At 30.9% G+C, this 23,419-nt stretch overlaps 3 protein-coding genes across 3 annotated transcripts; all 3 read left to right on the top strand.

Annotated features, from left to right (window-relative positions):
• The first annotated feature begins 1,825 nt into the window (after window positions 1–1,825).
• On the top strand, window positions 1,826–4,645 carry LOC100812124 (carbonic anhydrase, chloroplastic-like). Its single transcript, NM_001255317.1, is given in 10 exon segments — window positions 1,826–1,891; window positions 2,009–2,136; window positions 2,276–2,331; window positions 2,775–2,927; window positions 3,017–3,065; window positions 3,178–3,291; window positions 3,407–3,460; window positions 3,690–3,772; window positions 3,870–3,975; window positions 4,297–4,645. Coding segments are annotated over 10 exon segments (960 nt in total). The 5' UTR covers window positions 1,826–1,875; the 3' UTR covers window positions 4,498–4,645.
• Window positions 4,646–5,702: 1,057 nt separating this feature from the next.
• On the top strand, window positions 5,703–13,615 carry LOC100811592 (AP-4 complex subunit mu-like). Its single transcript, XM_041008104.1, is given in 14 exon segments — window positions 5,703–5,861; window positions 6,775–6,869; window positions 7,430–7,552; window positions 7,554–7,634; window positions 8,065–8,181; window positions 8,336–8,464; window positions 9,536–9,662; window positions 10,098–10,201; window positions 10,316–10,420; window positions 10,674–10,768; window positions 12,256–12,343; window positions 12,472–12,532; window positions 12,636–12,709; window positions 13,356–13,615. Coding segments are annotated over 14 exon segments (1,356 nt in total). The 5' UTR covers window positions 5,703–5,803; the 3' UTR covers window positions 13,455–13,615.
• Window positions 13,616–18,923: 5,308 nt separating this feature from the next.
• LOC100811053 (AT-hook motif nuclear-localized protein 28) lies at window positions 18,924–20,208 on the top strand. Its single transcript, XM_003519151.5, has one exon. The coding sequence runs from the start codon at window positions 19,135–19,137 to the stop codon at window positions 19,948–19,950; it is 816 nt and encodes a 271-aa protein (XP_003519199.1). The 5' UTR covers window positions 18,924–19,134; the 3' UTR covers window positions 19,951–20,208.
• Window positions 20,209–23,419: the final 3,211 nt, after the last annotated feature.

Below are 23,419 nucleotides of genomic sequence, written 5' to 3'. Positions count from 1 at the left end.
AGAAGAAAAAGCAAGAGAAAAAAAAATATAAAAATAGACTATGTTCGATCAAATTAATTAAAGAGTTAGTCACTAAAAAATTAAATGAAAGCTAAAAAATTAGCAGTAAGAACGAAACCAAAAAAAAAAAAAACTAGGGGTGAAAATTTCTTAGTAACATTAACAATATGACTGCAAATATTTTTACAAACAAATAACGTTAAAAAATAATCTAATAAGTTAAGATAAAATTTAATTGATTTTTTTTAAGTATGACAAAAAATTGAGAATAAAATAATATTCAAAATAAAGTTTAATTAAATTCAACTTTTAGCATATAAAATTCATACAATTAGATTTTTTTTAAAATTTATTTTAGTTGTTTAACAAGTCAATTACAACTTATGAGTAAAAGTGTCTAGCATATATTATAGACAGGGATAAGGAAATGAGTTTCATTGTCCGTGAAGTTAAAAAGTTAGGTTAAAACTTGAATTGTTTTTAGATTATTTATAAATATAAAACTGAGACTGTGAGAGTACCCAAATTTTTTTTTACTGAAACTGCGAGGACGGAAGATAAAAACTAGAGGCTTCTTTCTTATTTCTTATAAATAAAAAAAGGTTAACAAAGAATACATGGTCGACCATCCCATTCCCACAAGCTACAAATAGATTTATTTTAATGGGCATTGAGCCAAATATTAAGGGGGGCAGATTATTTTTTCTTACAGAGTTTTTCATCTTGGTAGCAGTCACTAACTTAGTTCAGTCCCTGGTGACTAACCAGATTAGAAGTTAAAAAATTAGTCTATTAAATTAAAAATATTTGATTAAACTAATTATTAAAATAAAAATGTATAATGATAAAAAATAATAAAATTATAATTTATTTTTAAAAAATAATAAAGAAAATATATAAGTATATCAAAGATAAAAATAAATAAATATAAAAAATTGAAAACTAACATTTTAAAAAATATTACTTCAAATACTATTTCAAAAAATATTATAAGTTACTTACAAGTTTCTAAAAAAAACTTACCTAATAAAAAATTAAATGATTTTTCACCTAATAAAAAATTAAAAACTAATTAAAGTATTTTATAAAATATGGTTATAATAGGATTTTGATCTGATAGGAAAAAAAATAAAACATATTAATTAAATGTTTAAAATAAAAAATAATTTATGTATTATTATTCAATCATTAAATTACACACATTATCTCTTCACTTTTTTTTTTTTTATCTCTATTAAATAATTTTCTGTACATAAATTTTGTAATCAGATTGACACGATCACACGAGCATAAGGAGCAGATAGAGTTTGGTCAAAGAAAAAAATAAAAAATTAAAAGAGTTGATAGCGTTGCCAGCTATGAAAGTGACTTGAGAGTGGAGACAATAATAGACATAACATACCATACCGTATGTCTGGTTGTAAGGAAATCCCACAAAATGGGATAACCACATGCTACGTGTAACTACCACGGGATAAGTCTCTATTATTGAGTGTTTTCCATGTCATCCTTCCCACCCTTATCGTTTTGCAATGAATACCCACGATCATAAACATTAAACAATAACCACAAAACATTGATTAATAACCCACGTTAAATTATCTGAAGGTTAATTAGAATTTTAAATTTGAGTCTTGAGTATATTATATTAAATATTTAAAGAGATTTTTTTTTTCATTTTATAGTCATCATATCCCGATTCATATATGATTGCTTTCATGGTTTTAGACAATAAAATAAACATTTAACCATAAATTTATAATACATCAATTAATTTAATTATAATAAAATATAAGAATAAATATGGCATGCGTTGTACTTCAAAGGGAGTTTGCATTTTGTAGTCACTAGTCACAATTTGTTGGAGGAGAAGAGATGGTTTGGCCAATTAGTGAGTACATTGCTTCACCTAGCAATTTTCAATTGTCTTGTCCGCAAATGTTGTTGCTTTAATTTTTTTGATGTAATTAAGTTAATATTGTAATTTCATTGCTGATGCATATTACAGGGTCCAGAATAAGTTCTCTTCTCTGTTCTAAGGCACCTTTAGTTGGTTCATACATCTATGACTCATGTGGGTGCTTACGCTTTTCTGCTCCAACCAGCTCCTCCATAACAAGGCATTGGCCAAAAATTGTGAGTTTCTCCAATATTGTCCTATGTTAAGCAGTTAATCAAACATTACTTTCTTAATTTTTTTTCTTATATGTTTGTTTCAATGCTTGGTTCTGATGTATTGTTGTTTGCTTTCCTCTTGTCTTGTTGGATTGTTTAGATGGATTGGGTACAAATGGACCGTTGCCGTGCAGCAGCATCGTTACCTTCGATCAAGTAAGTTGAAGTTGGTGATGTTACCTTCATGAATTTTGTTGAAGCTTTTGGTGTTTCACTTTAATTAACACCCACTTTTGATATTAGGTTTTTAACTGTTTTGAGTCTAAAATAGTTTCAATTAGAGTGAATTTATGTTTCCGGAAAGATAACTGCACTTTTTCTTCATGAATTTTGTTGAAGCTTTTGGTGTTTCACTTTAATTAACAGCCACTTTTGCTATTAGATTTTAAACTGATGTGAGTCTAAAATAGTTTCAATTATAGTGAATTTATGTTTCCGGAAAGATAACTGCACTTTTTTCTTTTTCTTACAATTCTGATGGTTAAACTATTGTTTTATATGTACATTTACCAATCTGTGGCAAATTGTGAATTTGGCTGAATGATTTGGATGGAAAGTAACCTTTGATTATTACAATTAATTGTCTTCGTTAACTGTAGAGAGAAACAACCAGAAAGTCATAGTAATCGTGTCAGACTCGGTCAAGAAATCAAAGGTCTTGATGAAGGGAATATGGCTGAAATTGATAGCTATCAAAACTTGTTTGGTTTGATGAAACAGAGGTTTCTGAGTTTCAAGAGCCAAAAATATATGTAAGAGTCTGGTTGTACATTTTTTCAGCTTTGCAAAAATTTGTTTATTCTTGTTAGTATGTCTTATAAGCTACATTTCTTAAAGACAGAAAAGAGTTGGAGCATTTTGAAGCTCTTGCTGAAGCTCAATTTCCTAAGGTGATAGCAAACAGGTTACCTAGTCCATTTAATTTTCTTGTAGTACAAAACTATCACATTTTAGCTTAATTTATTGGGTATGGTGGTCTTTAACTGATAAATCCAAGTACAGTTTATGGTGATTGCTTGTGCAGACTCTAGGGTATGCCCCTCTAACATATTAGGATTCCAACCTGGAGAAGTCTTTATGATACGTAACATTGCCAATCTTGTTCCTGTGATGAAGGTATTTGCAGAATTGCTTCTTTTTTTCCTTCCTAAATAACTAATGGGAGCTTCAAAGTTCAAAGTATTGAGAATTTCTATTTTTCTCTCATTTTTTTTCTTATATTGGAGAGCAGAATGGACCATCAGAATGTAATGCTGCTCTTCAGTTTGCAGTAACTACTCTTCAGGTACACTTATTTATAAAACTTGCTTGTAAGTTGTAATAAACATACATTTCTCTGTAAGTTCCTAAACAAGAATTTCAGAAAATGGAAATAAATGTCTAAACTGAGAGTTTGATTGAGGAATATCCCTTTGTTATGAAAGGGGTGGAAGAATACTTGGAAGATTTTGTATGTTTATTAGGGCATGCCCTATATAACTGCAAAATTCAAAATGGTTGTTGAAATGTTTTAGGTTGAGAATATATTAGTCATTGGTCATAGTAGCTGCGCTGGAATTGAAGCTTTGATGAATATGCAAGAAGATGCAGAATCAAGGTATTGCTAACTGCTACACCTCAAAACTTTTATTTCACCATTAAAACAGTTGTTATTATATCTCTAATTCTCATTAGAGTTTGTTCATATCCTCTAGAAACTTCATACACAAGTGGGTTGCCAATGGAAAACTTGCCAAACAAAGGACAAAAGCTGCCACAGCTCATCTTAGCTTTGATCAGCAATGCAAATTCTGTGAGAAGGTATCCATCATGTAACTGCATTATGCTCAGCCAAATTATTAGTGTGTTTGGATTAGCTTCATGGTGAGAAATAATCAGTTAATTTTTCATGATAGAGATAAAGCAACAAATAGTTCTATTTTTTCATGGTATCACAGAGATTTTGTGGGAGTAGAATTGATTCTTGTATATTATCTAAACTCACTATATGTAAGGTTGCCACTAAGAACTTGACTTGAATACTGTGAAACAAAATCGGTTGTACTTAGAATAGTTCTGTGGCACCAAGTAAATTCTAGTTTCTGAAGGCAATTAAGGTGATGCTCATTCAATTTTTGACAGGAATCTATTAACCAATCATTATTGAACTTGCTCAGCTATCCTTGGATACAAGATAGAGTGAGAAAAGAGTTGCTTTCTCTACATGGAGGATATTATAATTTCTCTAATTGCTCTTTTGAGAAATGGACCCTTGATTTTAAACAATGCAATGTTGAAGAAGGAAGCAGTTATGTTGTCAAAGAACAAGAATTCTGGTGCTGACTGTTGCTATACCAGGAAGCTTGAAACAACATTCATGACAATGAAGTCAAATTCAATTTGAGTATACATTATACAACTATATAAATCTTATGTTGATGTTAGTCTCTGCCTGAAAATGAATCAAAGAAATTAAATGATTGATTCTGAATGCAACTTTGTCATGATTTAAGGAAGCTACGGTATAAATTATTGTTTTAGGAAGCAACACAAATCAGAAGAAAAATTCCCCTCTATATATACTATGCATTAGAGGGCTTGGCATTTCTCTTTCTTTACATCTGGCTTTTCATTACCATTGTTCCCATTCAGATACCATACAAAATTCATATATATAAAACGAAATTATAAAATTGATTTGATGGTTGATGAGAGAAAAAAAAAAAACTTGATGTATTCAAATCTTTCTTACTAATTAACAAAAATTAATAACTAATATTATCCATAAAAAAAACTCTGACAAACCATTGTCTTATCAAGACATTTCATTGCTTCATGAATCTCCACGTGTTGCTGTTATCCCTTAATCACAGATTCAGATTTTGATTCCCATCATACAAAGCGAAAAGCTCTTAACAGTTTTATCTTTTATGTAGTTAGAATTTAATTCCTCTCAAGTAGAAAAATCTATAAAGTAAAAAAGTAAAGAAGATAACATTAATTCATATTAATACATATGATAAACTTAATTTACTTTAAATAAGGATGAATGTACCTTTATTTTTATTTTATATGTATTTTTACTTTAGATGATCCAAATTCAGTGTGACAACGGATAAAAAAACCCCGTTAACATACGTAAAAAATAAAAAGGAGATAAAATAAATAATATAGTAAATAAAAATAATTTAAAAAAGAAATTTAAGTATAAGTTTGATTAAAAAAAACACGTATAAATTAAAAACTCTTTTTACAAGTATTATTATACCAATAAATTTTAAATCCATCTAGAAATAAGTCCAAAATTATAGTAAGCTAATTCGAAAATGATCTGTAGTTAAGAATTATATATATATATATATATATATATATATATATATATATATATATATATATATATATATATATATATATATATATATATATATATATATATATATATATATATATATATATATATATATATATATATATATATATATATATATATATATATATATATATATATATATATATATATATATATATATATATATTTACAGCCGTTAATTGCAACGAGTAATGTTCACTGCGAAGAAAATATCAAAATAATACTACTAGCCATTTACAAAGGCAGCAGCTGCAGGAGGTGCGTGCATCGAGCGGAGCCATGATCTCGCAATTCTTCGTTCTGTCACAGCGTGGCGATAACATCGTTTTTCGAGATTGTTAGTTCTCTCTCTCTCTCCGAATCACACTCTTGCTTCGCGATTTTTGTTTTCTATGCTTTTGGATCTGGTGCTGGTTGTTCGATTCAATGTTTCGATGGATTTGTATTCAGCTAGAGTGTTTTAGTTCATCTTACTGATCCATAGCAAGATTATTTTTAAATCAATAATCGGTAATTCGAGGTCATGCATCCAGATCTTACTTGATTCACATCTTGATCGAGTGCTGATTAATTTTTAGTTACTTCCCTGGCAAAATTGAGAAACACGATTGTTGCGTAGCTGATTACGTTTTGAAATATCTGAACAATGATATTTCGATGAGATATTTGCACCGTTAAATTTTGTTGCAGGAGCTCGAGCTAATTGGAATGCATGTTGATTCGTTAGAGTTAGACTGTGGAAATGCATTTCATGATATGATAATTGCTGAGATCTGTATTGGACGCTGACCTATAACACATTTCAAGATATTTAATATGACCTATAACTCATTGGGAGCGATTGCACTATTGCTAGCCACGGAGTTTCTCAAACATTAGTTCAAAATCTAGTTGATGCTTATGATTTTACCTTGTCTCTGTTTCAGTTTCCTTGTTGTATTTTTCCTATTTTGTGTAGCTGCTTTTAAAATTAGATATCCTAGGTCAAGCAAAATCGATCCTTAAAAATTAAAATATTAAGATATACTGTGGAATGGAATGCAAGCATACGGCTGCTTCTAATCTGTAAGTGTAAGTGTTTTTGAGAAGAGTCAAGGGTGGATGGAGTGAAAGTAAAGTGAACATTATTATCACTAGAAATTTATTATTATATCAGTTTTTAGATTGAATGAAATTATATCCTATCCCAATGGTTAGATCTTTTACTATCAGACTCTCTGATTGTTGCTACTTTATTGTGCTGATTACAGATCGTGGTGAAGTGCAGAAGGGAAGTGCGGAGATATTTTTCCGCAAAGTAAAGTTTTGGGAAGATGGGGGACTGCAGGAGGCACCACCTGTCTTTGTAGGTATTATCTTTCTAAATCAGGCAGAGCATATTATAATGTGCTTTAAGCTTGAAAGAGTATGGAACGTTATTAATAATTAATAATTGCATCTCCTTGTTTCCCCTAGGTCAGTTTTCTCTGTATCCTATAATGTAGTTACTTTCATGGGACATCAACCACCTTAGAATACCCACAGTCCCATGTATTTGCTTTGCATTATACAATTGAAAAGGTTGGAATGTTTAGAATGGGGAGGGTGAAGAGAGATCCCAATCTGTTGGTCCTTGGTTGATGAATGACCAGTCATGCTAACTATCGCTATGCCCTGCCTTCAATTTATATATTATATGCAGAAATGCTAGTTCCATTTGCCATTATTGATATCTATTATTGTCAATGTCATCCGCTTATGGTTTTGATAGTAATATAATGTTTAATTTACTCAAATTAAAATTGTGTATAGATCTCATAAAATGGCTTTAGTTAAAGCTGTGAGTTTCTATTCACATTATTTCATTTGCTACGCTTTGGTAGAATATGCTGATTTCTTTTGTGTTGTGTTCTTGTTCATTGACAGAATGTGGATGGAGTAAATTACTTTCATGTGAAAGTTGTTGGCTTATTGTTTGTTGCAACTACAAGGGTTAATACATCACCTTCTTTTGTCTTGGAGCTTTTACAAAGAATTGCTCGAGTTATTAAAGGATTACCTTGGGATTCTCAATGAAGACTCATTACGGAAAAACTTTGTGCTTGTGTACGAGTTACTTGATGAAGTTATTGTGAGTATCCTCTCTTGCTCTATTTGGTTCTTTCCTTCTTTAAAAGTCCCATGATTTCTTAACTTTAATGCTTCATTGAATTAAATTATCACTTTATCCAGGCTGGCCCCTTTTTTTTAATCTAATCTTGAGTCTTGAAACAAATATTATTTTTTTGAACAGTTAATATTAGTAGCCGCTGATAGATTGAACCGATATGTTTACAATATTTTTCGGGTAGTGTACAACAGAAAGTACAAACCGCTGAAAGTTCTGGTGAAAGTTGTATCTGGTTTTCATTTTTTTAAAAAGAACTGAAGAGCCTATTTGCAATTGTTTTTTTTTTATTTTTTTTATTTTTATGTTTTACTCCTTTGACCTGAGATTCATAGTCAATCAGTCATGTTTCCAAAAATCTTACTTATGAGTGACCTAATGACATTGTTTGAAGGATTTTGGTTATGTTCAAACAACATCTACTGAATTGTTGAAGTCCTATGTTTTCAATGAGCCGCTTGTAATTGATGCTGCACGTCTGCCACCTCTTGGACCTGCTGCAATTTTTACGGTATGATGGCTAATATGCTTAATCCCTACTGCCTAAGTACAGAATAAATGATACAATCAAAAACAGCTTTATAAAAGCTGAACACAGATAATAAACAACTATTCTAACACACTTGTTTATGGTATTACTAATTCTTAATTTTGGTTGCATGCAGCAAGGAACAAAAAGAATGCCAGGGATAGCTGTCACAAAATCTGTTGTTGCTACAGAGCCTGGGGGTAGAAAGAGGGAAGAGATTTTTGTAGACATAATTGAGAAAATCAGCATCACTTTCAGCTCCAGTGTTAGTAAATACATCTTAAAATATTAAATGACTGAATTTCATTGTGTTGTTCCATTGTTGCTTCATCCATCATGTATCATGAGTATAGATGCTTTGCTTATGGTTTTCAGGATGCTAATTGACAAAACATAATTATGATGTGTTGAGAGCATGTAAATCTGAGATCAAATTTTACACTTGACTCTAGTGTCTGAAACTAAGTTAATCTAAGTAAATAACCATCAATTCCAATTAAAATTATTTACCATCTAGTTACTTAATGCAGAGTGTCAAGGCTTAACTTGTTTAAAGAAACATAATTAGTCAATGTTGGATGAAATTTTTTGATGCATCATAGCAAACTAGCACTTTGATGGTACCAAATCTTTAGGGTTAAAGTTCCAATATATTGTGGTGGATGAATGGACATACAAGAAAAGATAACATTAGAAATGAAGGTATTAGAAAGTAGAAGTAGCACCTTTTGAGGAAAATATGGCAGGATTTCACCTAAGATGATTTGGCCATGTCTGGATAAGACCAATAGAAGCTCTATCAAAAATACCCAAAAACAAAGTCTGACTTTTCCATGAGAAAGGACTGAAAAAGAAGAGAAAATTGCAAAAGAAAAGACAGACAATATGAATTATCAGTGTCACTAACGAAAGTAGAGAAGGGAATTCTCCTTCCAAAGATTTCCCCTTTCAAAAGCAACACTGACAATTCAGAATGAAGTCTTCTACTCCCCTTCTTCTATCTGTCTGCTTTGCTTTAATGCTTTTCATTCTTTTGTGTTGGGTCCTATTGATAGCCTAATAGAGGTAGAGGAAGGCCAAGGAGAACTCTTAAAAGAGAAGCCACTTAAAGGTCTAGATCTATGCACCTTTAAAAACACTTGGTTTTGAACAAAATGACAATGTTTAATCCATTTACCTGATCCCCTAGCATGTAAGTTTTTTTCTTCTTGTTAATTTGTGGTTGATGTGTTACTTAGTGTGATAAGGCGTGTTTATTGTTGGTTGTATTTTCAAATGATTCACTTGTCATATGTTTTGTTCATCATTCTTAGTATTTTTAATGTGATCTGATCAGGGATATATACTGACTTCTGAGATTGATGGCACCATACAAATGAAGAGCTATCTTTCTGGCAATCCTGAAATTCGATTAGCACTTAATGATGACCTCTCCATTGGAAGAAGCCAGGGATCAGCTTTCGGTAAGTTTCAATTTTTTGTTGGTTTTTAATGTTCAGCTCTCTCTGTTCTCCTTCACAATTGAGCAATCATGCTTAGGATTTCATTCTCCTATTTCAAGAAAGAAAATGTATGGACAAATATGACTATTTTATGTATGGATTTTTTTGGGGCAGTTGAAAGTTGAAACCATACGTTGATCTTATAGATTTTGTTTAAAAACTAATATTTCCTTGTATATGAAGGTCACCAATGTTGCATATTCAATGATGCTTTTTCTATGAACCTTTTCTCTGACTTAACTTTGAGGGCATTGTGTTAATTTTTTTCCTACTGTTCATTATTGTTGCTTTTGTATATGTTCCTATTGACTTTCTCAGACATTCAAGTATTGTTTCCTGTGGCTTTCTAAGATTTTTAATTGTTTTGATACTTATTTGGAAATGTTTCTAAAGCAGGTTATAGGAGCTCATCTGGCTCAGGAACAGTTATATTAGATGACTGTAATTTCCATGAATCTGTTCGTCTTGATAGTTTTGATATAGACAGAACTCTATCCCTGGTGAGTAGTGAGTACCAAAGTAGTCTTGAAAATCATAAAATTTAGAATATAAAAGTATTTTATTAACTTGTTTCCTTTTGATTATTTATTTTGATGGTACACTGCCAATTACAGGTACCACCGGATGGTGAATTTCCAGTCATGAACTACCGTTTGACACAGGAATTTAGTCCTCCTTTTCGTATTAATGCTTTGATTGAAGAAGCAGGGTCACTTAAGGTGATGCCTACTTTTACATAGTTATTTTCTTTGTCTTGTTCTTTATATGTCCTCTTTATAACTCTTTTTGCACCAATTTAACACTGGACTAATTTTGTAGATGTGTTAGAATATATCAAATTCAAATAAAATGTTTCAAATTATGAAGATGTTATAAAAAATTTCCCTCTCCTTTATCTTCAATGTATCAACACACACACATATCATTTGTCTTTCCTTGCAGTCACCAACACTTTTGAAGTTGCTATTGCAGGCAGAAGTAATTCTTAAAGTAAGTGCCGAGTTTCCCTCAAGTGTAACAGCTAACACTATCAAAGTGCAGATGCCACTACCAAAATGTACCTCCAGGTGTTATTCTATACTTCTCTATATTGTTGAAAAAATTACTAGAAATTATCTTTGAAAGTGATTTTCCATTAATTGGAAACATATTGGTGCTTTCAGCAATTGATGTCTTGTGAAGTCTTGGCTATAATAGTCTTACTAAAGTACCTCCCCTAATAGGTTTTGGAGTTGGACAGGAGTAGAGCTGGGTTTAGAGAACTCTGGAAGGGATTGTTGACTGATTTTAGGAAAAAATATTTATAGGGAACTAATTATAACATTTAATTAATTAAAATTTATTATTTAACTAGTCCCCTTGGAGCAATAGGGTTGCTTTTGACCACTGGTTATGCTGAAAGGAATTTTGAACACAATTAATTGTCAATTTTTGTGTATGACTAGACTCTAGAGTTATAATCAGATCATTTGTTGTATCAGTTGCTTATGATGATGCCCACACTCAGTAGGTTATATATAAAACTATTCATGTGCTTTCACCCAATGTCTTGAGCTTTTGGGATAATTGGTTGATATGATATTAGGACCTCTATGATCATATGGTCTAGATTTTAATTCTTGTTGCCCCTTCCAAATCTAAGTTAAATTTCAGCACAAAGTAGGTGGGAGTGTGCCTTGTCCACACTTCAATTTATTTTGTTAATTATTTTTTGCATTCGGATTGAAGAATTTAATCAGATAGTTATATGAGTGCCATAAAACAGCTTCTTTTGAATATAATTTATAGAATACTACATTTCTTATAGTTAATAGAAAGGATGATGATTGATCATGAATTTTCAATAGAAACTGAAATGTATTTTTCCTGTTCCTTGGTCGATGCCCGAGCAGTTAATGGGGACAGATTGTAAATTTGTTGGCAATATGTCTACGCTGGTTTAAATCCAGCTTGGCCCAAGAATTTGCTGATCCACTTTGTCAGATATAGTAGGTCATGGGGATTTACCCATTTTCTCCCCTGATCTAGATATTCTCTATTTCACCCCCAAAAGAAGAATGATTGAATCATAAAAAAATTGGAGCGTGAAGTTTAATGAACTACAATTCTATCAATTTTTTTTATTTTTAGAGGGGGTATCCAAATTATTACTCGAAATTATGAAGGCTTTAGTGTGAGGAGCCATGCTACATATAGAACCATTCACGTGTTCTCACCCAACAAGTCATGACATATACGTATGAAATCTGAAATTGTGTAGTTGGAAAAAAGAGTTCAAGGGACCATTATATCAATATTGGAGGAATCAAAGGCTTTTGTGTCAAGGACTCTCTTAAAACCTTGAGCTATTAGGTCAAGACTTTTGCATTGCATATGGTAGATTTTAACAAAGCAATTAACAAAGGTCAAAGGAATATTATCAAGTATTTTGAGGAGCACTTTCTATAACTGTACTGTGAAAGTTAGCATATCATGCTTTTTGTTCATTTTGCCCTATGGATAAATGATGGCTGGTATTATAGTTGCTAATGTAAGTTATATGGAAATGTTGCAGAGTTAGTTTTGAGCTGGAACCTGGAGCTGTAGGACAAACAACTGATTTTAAGGAAGCAAATAAGAGGCTAGAATGGAGTTTAAGAAAGGTCACATTTCTTGTCATTTTCCAGGCTTTTTTTTTTTTGCATGTCATTCTTCAAACAAACTTTAAAGTGTAAGATTTGTGTCATTATTTTTTTCTGGAGAAAATGGTCACTCATGTTCTACAAAACAGATCGTCGGGGGATCGGAGCACACTCTACATGCAAAACTAACCTTTTCTCAGGAATCTCACGGTATTTATGCTTGTAATTGGTGCATTCACAAAATGGATTGTTTACTTTTTCTTTGGTTGAGTGATTAACATATCATATTTATGCTAATTTATTTTTTTGACAGTTAATATAACAAAAGAATCAGGACCTGTGAGCATGACATTTACTATACCAATGCATAACGTTTCACGGCTTCAGGTAAAGTGATCAACTTGCTGATTCTTTTCTAGTTTGATTTGACCAAACATCTTCCTCTATCAAACTTCTTGTAGATTGATTTGATTGTGTTCATTCTGAGATCTCCCTGAAAGACTGAAACTGTCTGTATTGAACATTAGTCTCATATTAGATGCATTACTGTGATTATTGTTCTCTATTTTGTTATGTGGTTCTATTTGTCCTTTTTGTGCTGCCATGTTTAGTAGTCAGCTATACCTGATACCTGAACATGGCTAAAGTTCCTTTTAATAATAATTAAATACTCAACGTCAAAGAAAATTTCATATCATTTATATGGAATACCAGCTGTACCACCCCTACTTTTGAGCAACTGCCTCCTTCCCCTTCCCCTTATCTTTCTCAATCAGGTTGGAAAAACAGACGATGTTTTGGGCCAGTTAAATTAGGAATTCTGCTAATATCAAATGTTTTGTATTTATTTATATTGATTGAGAAATCGAATTTATGAATGCTAAAATCCATTTGCCAAAACAGAACATTGAAATACTTTGCTATCTACTTGTGTTGAGCATTGCATAACCGAAGTTTGTTTCAATATTCGGGTAAAACAAAAAACGAGTTTCATTTGAATGTACTGAGTGCTTAATAAATTTTCTAAATGCAGGTAAAGTATTTGCAGATAGCAAAGAAATCTGCAACGCATGAACCATACCGGTGGGTTAGATATGTTACACAGGCGAATTCCTACGTCGCTCGTATATGATGCCGTTAAGAACACTGTCCCCTCCCCCGCTCTTTGTTTTTCTATTTTGTTTTCCTGCTCTTATTGCTCTTTACACACATGCTTTGTTTATTTACTTTATTCTTTATTTGTAAATTACACTCTAAGTTTACATTCTAAGTCGAATATAGATGACGTTTTCAGTTTGCCTGATTTATCATTCATTACACAATAGCAAGCTGGTCATAAAACCTCGATGAATTACATCAGTTTTTTCTTCTTTCTTTTCCACATCCCATAAACGATCACTATCCCTCTTTTAAGTATGTAATCTAGTGGCACCTCATTCCTTTAGACACAAAGTTTAAAAGGGGGTCGTCTGCTGACTTGCTCTTTGCTTGTGACTGAACAATTCAATTTGCACTTTCAGTATTTTAAACCAAAAGTTATCTCTGGAGTGGAGCATTTTGGTAATTTGGTATGAAAAGGTAAACTATCCAATGCAATTTGGAAAAGGTGTTCTGGAATGCCCAATTGAGTTGGTTAAAGACTTCTGGTTAGTTGTTTTTCCTGTCCATTGAGCCGTTGGTTACTGATGTTCGATTATTTAAACAAATAAAATAAAGCTTAAAGTTAGACTTATAATTTAAAATAGATTATGTTTAATATTAAGGTTTAAATATTTTTTATTTCTTGTATTTTAATTTTTTTATTTTTAGTTCCCTAAACGTTTTTGATATTGTATTTTTATTATTTAAAGTGTTATCTAAAGTATTTTAATGACTAAAAATAAAATAAACATGATTTAAAAGAACTAAAATAAAAAATAATAATTTTGTTAGGAAGAAAAATAAAAAAAAATGTTAAATTGTATGGACTATAATTATTTAAATCTAATATGAATAGTTTTTTGAATTGTTTATGTATGTGTATTACGTAGATAATTATAATTTTACTTATTATTACTGAAGCAAAAACATAATTATTTTATATTTGAAGTTTGTTTGCATTATCTGTGAAAAGTATATTATTTAAATAATTGTGGTTATAATAAATTTTAAAAGAATTTATTTTTGTTTGTTTGTTGAAAAGTAATTCTAAGATATTCGGATGAATTTGGGAAGAGATTTGAGGGAATACAACAAAAAATTTCCATCATATATGGGCTTGTTTATGAGATTGATAAGACAAGAACTGACTTCTTTTACAACTGTAATTTTTTTTTTCATTTTGTTTGTTAAACATGATAGCTTTGCTTTAACATAGCCTCTGTCCTCAAAAACAACTTTAAATCCTAAGTAATCTATTCAAACAAGCCCAGGCCTGAACTTTTGGTTGATGGGGATGATCCACCATCAACATTGTTAATCATTAATGCAGAATGTTTTGGTTCTGCAAACATTTTAATATTCAGTTCTGGCTTAAAAAGGAAAAGAATACAATCGAGTATAATAATTATATTCTGATTTTGTTAAATAGGCTAAGCTAAATACTATGTTCCTGGGAATAAGAGAATTCAATACTTCTAAGTCATGGGAGTAATACTACAAAGTACAAACAATGCATTAGCCAATTGGGAGTGAATGGCGGCTACATGTTAAAATGTTAAAAATTGATGATTAGAAGTCCGGGGTCCCATTCGATGCATATTTTCCTGGTTTACATTATCCTGTTCAATTTACACATTTCAACACAGCAGTGAAAAAATTTACAGGCATCTAAATCTAACTGTTCAGCTTTCATGAATTCCGTGTACGATTCTTATTCTTACACTTTTTCCTTCACTAACATTTATTTAACTTATCGGTTCATGAATCATGATAATCTCGACCTAATAACACAAGTTTTTGCAGGTATTCTACTGCATAACTCCTTTTTGTAGAAATACACTCACGAGTCTAAAAAATGCTCCATAAAAGTTTTTTAGCTTAACTTTTCTAAAAGTCTCGGTCATTTTTTAAAGACTACTTACTTTTTAGATTTTTTATATAAAAAAATATTTATTTTGAACATACCACATAATGAGATAGAAATCGAACAAGAAAATAAACAGTAAATGCATTATCCCGTATGTAAATTTCTGAGTGAGAAGAACCGGAAAAAGTCATCTAACACACCAGTAAATGCTTTATATAAAGAATGTCTAACTTAAGTTCTCTTGGAAAAAAAAAAAAAAAACTGGGTCTAATTTTTAATCTCACTTAATGTATTTTCCTTAGACAACTATTGGACTTGTATAAGAATTCAAAGTTGTTCTATTTTTAATCATACAATCAATCATTGTTTTTTTTTACTGAAAACAATAAATCATTGTTGAGAATGATGATATGAGAATATTTTTAAATAAGATAAATTTTAATATTACTGTAGTCTTAATCAAATCTTAATCTGCTTCTATTTTATAAATAAGAATGCACAATTTTGAGAAGTAAAAACTTTTACTTTCTTTATTTTCTCAATTAGCAAATTTTTTTTCACTGAACTTTTCCAATTAGTTATTCTCAATTTTTTTTTTTACAATTATCTCTTTTGGATATGCACTTCACGTACACCAACCAAAAAAACTTTTTTGAACCATCTCAAACCACTATCCTATATGATTTTTTTAATTGCTTATATCTTTCGATCTATCTTTTTCATCTTACTTCTAAATTAAATTTAAATATTTTAAAGAAATTTTCAATAATTAAAAATAAACTAGATATCAAAATGTAAATAATCTATTGTAAATTTAAAGAATAGTTTACATTTAAAAATATTTTTTTATTATGAATTTCAATTATAAAATTTTATTTGAAGGACAAAACAAAAAAAAAAAATGAACGCTTTCTGTTTTCAGGGAGAGTTGAAGGTGGGGATTTTCATAAGCTCCACGTAAGCTAGTATGATAAACTATCTTGGAGAGCTTACGAAAATAAATTAAAAACATATTGTGAATCAACCCTAAGATATTTTCGTAAGTTCTCCAAAATACTCATAAGTACTTCTAACATAAAATAAATCTAATGGTCTATTTGTTTAAACTTGTTAAAAAAAATTCTTAAATAAAATAAGTAATTTTATTTATTTAAACTGTTTTTCCTTAAAAAATAGTCTTTTACTTTTTTTAAGAAACAAGTCTTACGTACTTGTTAAAAAATTACTTAAAAAAGCATTTAAAAAAAAAAACAGAACTTGCTTTAAATTTTAAACAAATGGACCCCAAATAAGTTGTTGGCAAGCTCTTCCAAACGGAGCTTAAACTTCTTGAATATTAAATTTTAACAATCCAATAACTGTTTTTTTATATTATCTTAATAATCATGTACACTAATTAAATTTTAGATAAATAAAACATTTGTAATTAGATATTCTTATAGTTGATATTTACTTATATATATATATATATATATATATATATATATATATATATTAATATGTAATACATTAAAATAAATTTATTCATTCCAATATTAAATAATTTTAAAATTTTCTACAAGTTTGTATACTCAAGTTAATTAAAAAAATTAATTTAATTGTTGAATATTAAAAAATATGTATAGTTATTGAATATAAATTTTTTATAAGTTAGAGAAAATTACATAAATCTCCCCATAAGTTTAAAGAAATTATACACGTCTCTCGTTTTTTAAAACCTACATGAACCTCTCCCAAGGTTTTTAAAAAAATTGTACATGTTTCCCTTTGTTTTTAAAATATATCTAGGTTTAATGTTATTATTATTGGTATGTAGTTGATCAAGATGATTTTGTGCGTTAGATCCTTGATGACTTAGTTGAGGTAATTTTATTTAATTTCAGAAACCTATAATTATTCATTTGACTTATAGATTTGTTGGAATATGATTGATTCTATGGTTTCATTGCTCATGATAATGTTCATTTGACTGATAGGTTTATTAGTATGACAACTTTTATTGAGTTTTCTGCTACTATTTTTTTTTAATAAAAATTGTCTCATACTTTAAAGAAGAAATCAAAGTAATTTAATAAAAATACTTATTATTATTAAATGTGAACGATATTTTATGGAAATTTGTATAGGTTTTAAAACTTAAAAAAAATTGTGTAATTTTTTCAAATCTTAGGAGATGTTTGTAATAAGTTTTAAAAAAAGAAAATGTGTGTAATATCTTTAAATGTCATAATGATTGGTGTAATTTAATCTATAAATTATTACTTCAAAAATCACTTAAATCTCTCTTTACACACATATTAATTTAATGGTTGAATATATATATTGAATAGAACAATTTTATGAAAAAATAACTTAATCTTACTCTCTCTCTCTCCACACACACACAAGCATATATTATTTTTTTTCAAATATTTTAGGTCAAATATGATTAAAAAAAGAAGTTCAAACGTGAACTATCCATATCAACATTTTACTACTCATGAAAACTCTTTACGCTATTTTAATGTACAATACCGACATAAAAAGTTTAACAAGCTAAATGTCTTTTTAAAAAAAGAAAAAATAAGCTAAACAAAGCCCACCACAACTAAAAATAAATATGTATTATATGTAATTCTCTTTGCTAAAATACTACTTATGCAAACAATACAACTTAAAAGATAACAATAAGAAACCACCTTAATAAATGAGGATAATTTGACGTAAACTCAATGATTCATGTTTGAATTGGCGAAGAAGTACAATTCAGAAAATGTCACATGGGAATGGGATAGCAAAGAGGGAAGGTTTTGACGTCAAAATAAGTGTCGGATAGGAAGAAGTGCAAAGATTTTGAATTAATTGCAAGGGGCAGGAAAAGGGCACCCCCCATACCCCGAAACCCGTCCTTATCACTATCTCTACCACTCAACCTCTCCTCTCAACACAAACAAATCTCATTCCAATAAATAATCATTCACACTTCACTTTTTATTTCAACTAAATCCATCTTTAAAAATATGAGACATAAATTGTTTTACAAAATATCAAAATTCAAAATTTAGAGTATATTCTCAAAAGTTAGTTAAAAAGTAATTTGTAAAATTACATATTCAAATAATTGAAAAATAATAATATCATGATTTATTTTAAAAATATAATAAAAAAATAATTATATTGAAAATAAAAGTAAAAGAAAACATAAAAAACTAAAATCTAACGTTTTAAAAAATATTTGTAGTAACATTAAAAAAACATTAAAAATTACTAAAAAAAAATTTACTTACTAACAATGAACAATTAAATGAATTCTTCAACTGATAAACAAAACAAAAACTAACTAAAATAACATAAATTTTATATTTCAATGTACAACAAATATGAAAAATTAATTCTATAAATTATTTAATAAAAAATTAATTCTTAAATATCAATAATAAATTATTATAGTTTTTATACATTCACATACTAAATTTAAAATTTCCATATTTGTAGAATTAATTGTCACCCATATTTATTAAGCATTTTTCTTTTCCTCTCTTCTGTCTTATCTGTCACCATGGGCCCCACCCTGCTGCTCACACCACCATCTCTCCATTAGGCTGTACTTGGTTCAATCTTCACCCACCCTCTCTCTCTCTCTCTCTCTCTCCATAAAAACCCCAACCCCATTTCTCCAATAAACAAATTCCAAATCCTTCTCCAATCTTCTCTTCTCACACAATCTCTGTTCAACGACGCTAGAGAATAATATCTCAAGTATCATGTGATGAGATGAACCAAGCACAACAACTTCAAGAAGCTTGAAGTTTGAACTGTCTCAAACATGTTCTCAAAGCTTCAGCCACAACACCAGCAACAGCATCAACCTTTTCAATTCTCTCGTGAATGTCAAACGTCCGAGGACGATGACAGCCGAAGCAGCGGTGGCCCTAACACCGCCGTCGCCCAAAAATCAGTTTTAGGCGGCGGAGGATGCAGCGATGGGGCCACAATTGAAGTGGTGCGGCGGCCCAGGGGCCGCCCGCCCGGGTCCAAGAACAGGCCCAAGCCGCCTCTCATAATAACGCGCGAGCCCGAGCCCGCCATGAGCCCGTTCATTCTAGAAATCCCGGGCGGAAGCGACGTCGTCGAAGCCCTAGCCCGGTTCAGCCGCAGAAAAAACACTGGCCTGTGCGTGTTAACCGGTTCGGGAACCGTCGCCAACGTCACTCTCCGTCAACCTTCTTTCTCTCCCGCCGGCGCCACCGTCGCCACCGTCACTTTCCACGGCCGCTTCGATATCCTCTCCATGTCCGCCACCTTCCTCCACCACGCCTCCCCGGCGGCGATCCCGAACGCCTTCGCCGTGTCCCTTTCCGGACCGCAGGGGCAGATCGTCGGCGGATTCGTCGCCGGCAGGCTCCTCGCGGCCGGCACGGTGTTCGTGATTGCCGCGTCGTTCAACAATCCGTCGTATCACCGGCTTTCGTCGGAGGAGGAGGCGCAGAACAACTCTGGCGGCGGCGCAGGAGACGCGCAGTCTCCGCCGGTTTCCGGTGGCGGCTTGGAGAGCGGACACGTTCCGGCTGAGTCGTTTATGTACAGCTGTCACCTTCCTTCGGATGTGATTTGGGCTCCAACCCCTAGACCACCTTTCTGATCATCATCAATCAACTCTATTTTTAATTCGTGCTTGTGTTGTGAATTTTGTTTCGTTAATCTAGTTGTTTGAGTTGTAATGCTGCTGTTAGCTTATTTAGTTCTAGTTCTAAATTCAAAAACAATGATTTAGATTTTTGGTGTCATGCTTAGTGCGTTAATTACCCCTTGATCCTTGGTTTCTTTTTCATACTTGTGGAAAGCTGTTGACATTGTGATTTTTGCTCGACAGAAAGAAAATTTATATGATTTAGTTATACTTCTTATGACTTCATTCAGATAAAACTTGCTTAATCCTGAGTTTAATAAACTTTCATTCATTCCTGTTCTTGTTATTTAAGTGTTATTATTACTCAATTCATTCCTTGTTATTTAAGTGTTATTATTACTCAATGATGAATTAAATGATTTTATTTATTTAAGTTTTATTATTTTAAACTGCGTTAATTTAGTTTAATTCATTATCTTAACTTCGAATTTTAAATTGTTCAATTAGTATTTTTCTGAGTTTTGAATTATTTTTTGTTCATATTACACGTGGTTTCTATTTTTAATTTTTTTATTTGAAATTAAGAGGTTAAAATATAGGAAATTAAGGTAACTTAATAAGTAGTATGCATGATATGATTAGTTTATTTTGCGCTTAAAGTACTACTTTGAAGAAGATAAGAAAAAGTTATTCAAATAATTAAGCAAATTTTAATATAGTAGTACGTGAAACCGTCCAGAATGGAACTTTCTGGTGTATATGGGCGACATTTGGCTTAGTAGAAAAGTTGTTTTGGTTTTAGACAAGAGGCTATAATTTGCATAGTGGGTTATACTTGTTGGGAAGTTATTATGGGATAATGGTATTTGTTTGCATTGAAGACTGAGACTACTGGAATATCTATACACCAATGATGCTGGTTGCAGAGTAGTGTAGTAGTACCAAGGTGAGCGTTGTTGGATGAAAGATAACACAACGCAGAGAGAGAGGTTGCAAGTTGGTGACTGGTGCTACCCCAGAATAGCTTTCTTGATTTGGAAAAAGTGTATGGAAGTGGAGAAAGTGGTATGGGTTGTGCTTTACCAGTTTCTAGCATCAACAGCAGTCAGCAGTCATTTCTTGTTCCTTCTTGTTGGTGTCTTGTGCTGCTATATCCACCACTAGGGATAAATAGTCATTCTCCTAGCTAACTTTATTTCTACGTCTCATTGCTTTGCTTTATATCTGATCTCTCTTCTGTACTTGTTTTGTCTCTTTCTCTCTCTCTCTCCTGTTGTTCTGGTTTTTCAACTTGTTGGAAAGTAAAAGCCAAGTGTAAGTTGCAAATAGTGAACACTTGCTTCTCCCTCCGTGACTGCGTTTTTCTTTATTGCATCATTAGGGTGGTGGAAGCTTATTCTCAACGCTGATGCTTGATGGAACTGAAAATTCCCTAAATAATGACATCATGCATACTACTATAGTCCATAGCTGTGCGAAATCTGTCTAGTTTATTGCATCATCACACACTGGGGTCTTGTGTTTAGTGATTGAACTGATGGGGTCAGGTTTTAATGGATTTTTCCTGTTAATTTGTCATACATGAAAGAGATTTTGCCTTGGTTTATGGTTTGAAATTTCAACAGTGATGGTGGTATTATCCATTATATCAATGCTTCGTCATACACATTTACTTATAAAGTCTTCAGTGGTGCCGCCAATGTCATGCTAATTCAAATCACTAGTACGGGGGATCCATGTTCTTATTTTATGATAAAATATGATGTAGGGTCTCATTGATGGTTTAACATTTAGTTTTGTGGTTGTGTTTATTGCTTGTTATTTGTTTTATCTAATTCTTAAGTATTGGTTACATTTTTTTTATCTCTATCACGAAATATGGGTAGTTTAAGTCTATCACTTACTTTAGAAGGTGTTTTATTTCTTAGGATAATGTCATCGGATTTAAAAATATAAATATAAAGATTGCTTTAAGCTATTTCTATTTTCTTATTTTCAGAATTATAATTTTATGAATAATTTTGCATGCTGGTTCTCCCATAAACAACAGAGCATGCTTAAAGTTTCATAATTTCATTAATTTTATTCTGTTTTCACATAAAAACTCACATGTATTTAACTGACATTATATTCTAGCATGCATTACAAGTTCACGATTTTTCACTTTTTAAACACATTTAATTAATTCTATCTTCATTATATTTTTTCATTTTAATAAATAATCCTTTTTTATTGCAAATGAAAATGTTAAATATCATATAAGTAAAAGAAAAACACATATACTTGAACTTTAAGATTTTGTGTTAAAATATGATGATAAATTCACTTATTTAATTACTCATGTTTTATTAGTGAAAATTTCTTTCGTGTTTAATTTCATGAATTTTAGATACTAAGCTTTTTTAAAATAGAGAATTTACTATGTTTTTAAATTAGCTGGCTAAACATAGCAATTAAGTAAATTATTCTTTAAATTTCTTGTTTCAATTATTTTATATGATAATTCAAATGAGATAATGATAATTTGTCAAACTTCTTACTTTCTCCCCCACAATATTAGAAAACTAATTTGTCAAAATGACAATTGACATATTTAGTCATGAATAAATCTCTTATTGATGGTTTTAGATATTTCATTATCAATAAAGACTCATGTCTAACATATATTTCCACACGTAAAAGAAAACATATATTTCCAATTTTCTTTGATGACCCATCTTACTTCATTGAAATGCAAATGAAACATTAATCGCACTCTAAAAAAATCTTAAATGTAAAATATTAGATATCTAAAAAAATGACTTGAAAAGGAGAGGACTTGCAATAGTATACTAGTTTGATGCGAATCAATGTTGGCATGTTGCAATATACAAAATTACGTGGTTCCAAGTAGAATTTTATAAATATATGCTAAAAGATGCTAATGTAAATTCACCGAGATTATTAATGTATGGTCTTATTTGAATAACTAGAAAAACATGTTAAGAGAATAATATTGTGAAAGTGATAGGATTACTGAGAGAATATTTCAAAGGAAAATGAAAGAAAAATTGAAGGAAAAATCAGATAGAGAGGGCTCAATATATATAACATGTTCCGAAAATGTGACAGAGTCCAAATTAAAGACAAGTTTGAGAGAAAGTGTTATTGACACAAATGAAAGAAGTAATTTCAAGATGATACATATACTCATCAGTTTATACCAATTAATTTCTAAGTAACTCTAATTATCTCTAATAATTTCATTCGATTTCTCCTTTGACATATTTATTTCTCTGCTTGGGACTCTTATTATCATGTTTTTCAACAACCACAAACTTAACGTCGCAAAATTAAAACTTACGGCATAGTGACGCGAGGAAGACAAGAAAAACGGGTTACCTGCAAAAGATAAAATGGAATGAGCTAACAGCTGTGAAGTTTGACTGGGAAATTGTGCAGAACATTGAGCATGAATTTGGGTAAAAAAATTCAGCGACAA

This window comes from Glycine max, chromosome 2, assembly GCF_000004515.6.
Source record: "Glycine max cultivar Williams 82 chromosome 2, Glycine_max_v4.0, whole genome shotgun sequence".
Taxonomy (NCBI): Eukaryota; Viridiplantae; Streptophyta; class Magnoliopsida; order Fabales; family Fabaceae; genus Glycine; species Glycine max.
Note: the sequence above shows the minus strand (reverse complement) of the source record. Positions and strands in the feature narration are given on the sequence as shown.

Coding starts and splice junctions, on each gene's coding strand:
- LOC100811053 (XM_003519151.5), top strand. CDS start 19,135: ATGTTCTCAAAGCTTCAGCCACAACACCAGCAACAGCATCAACCTTTT.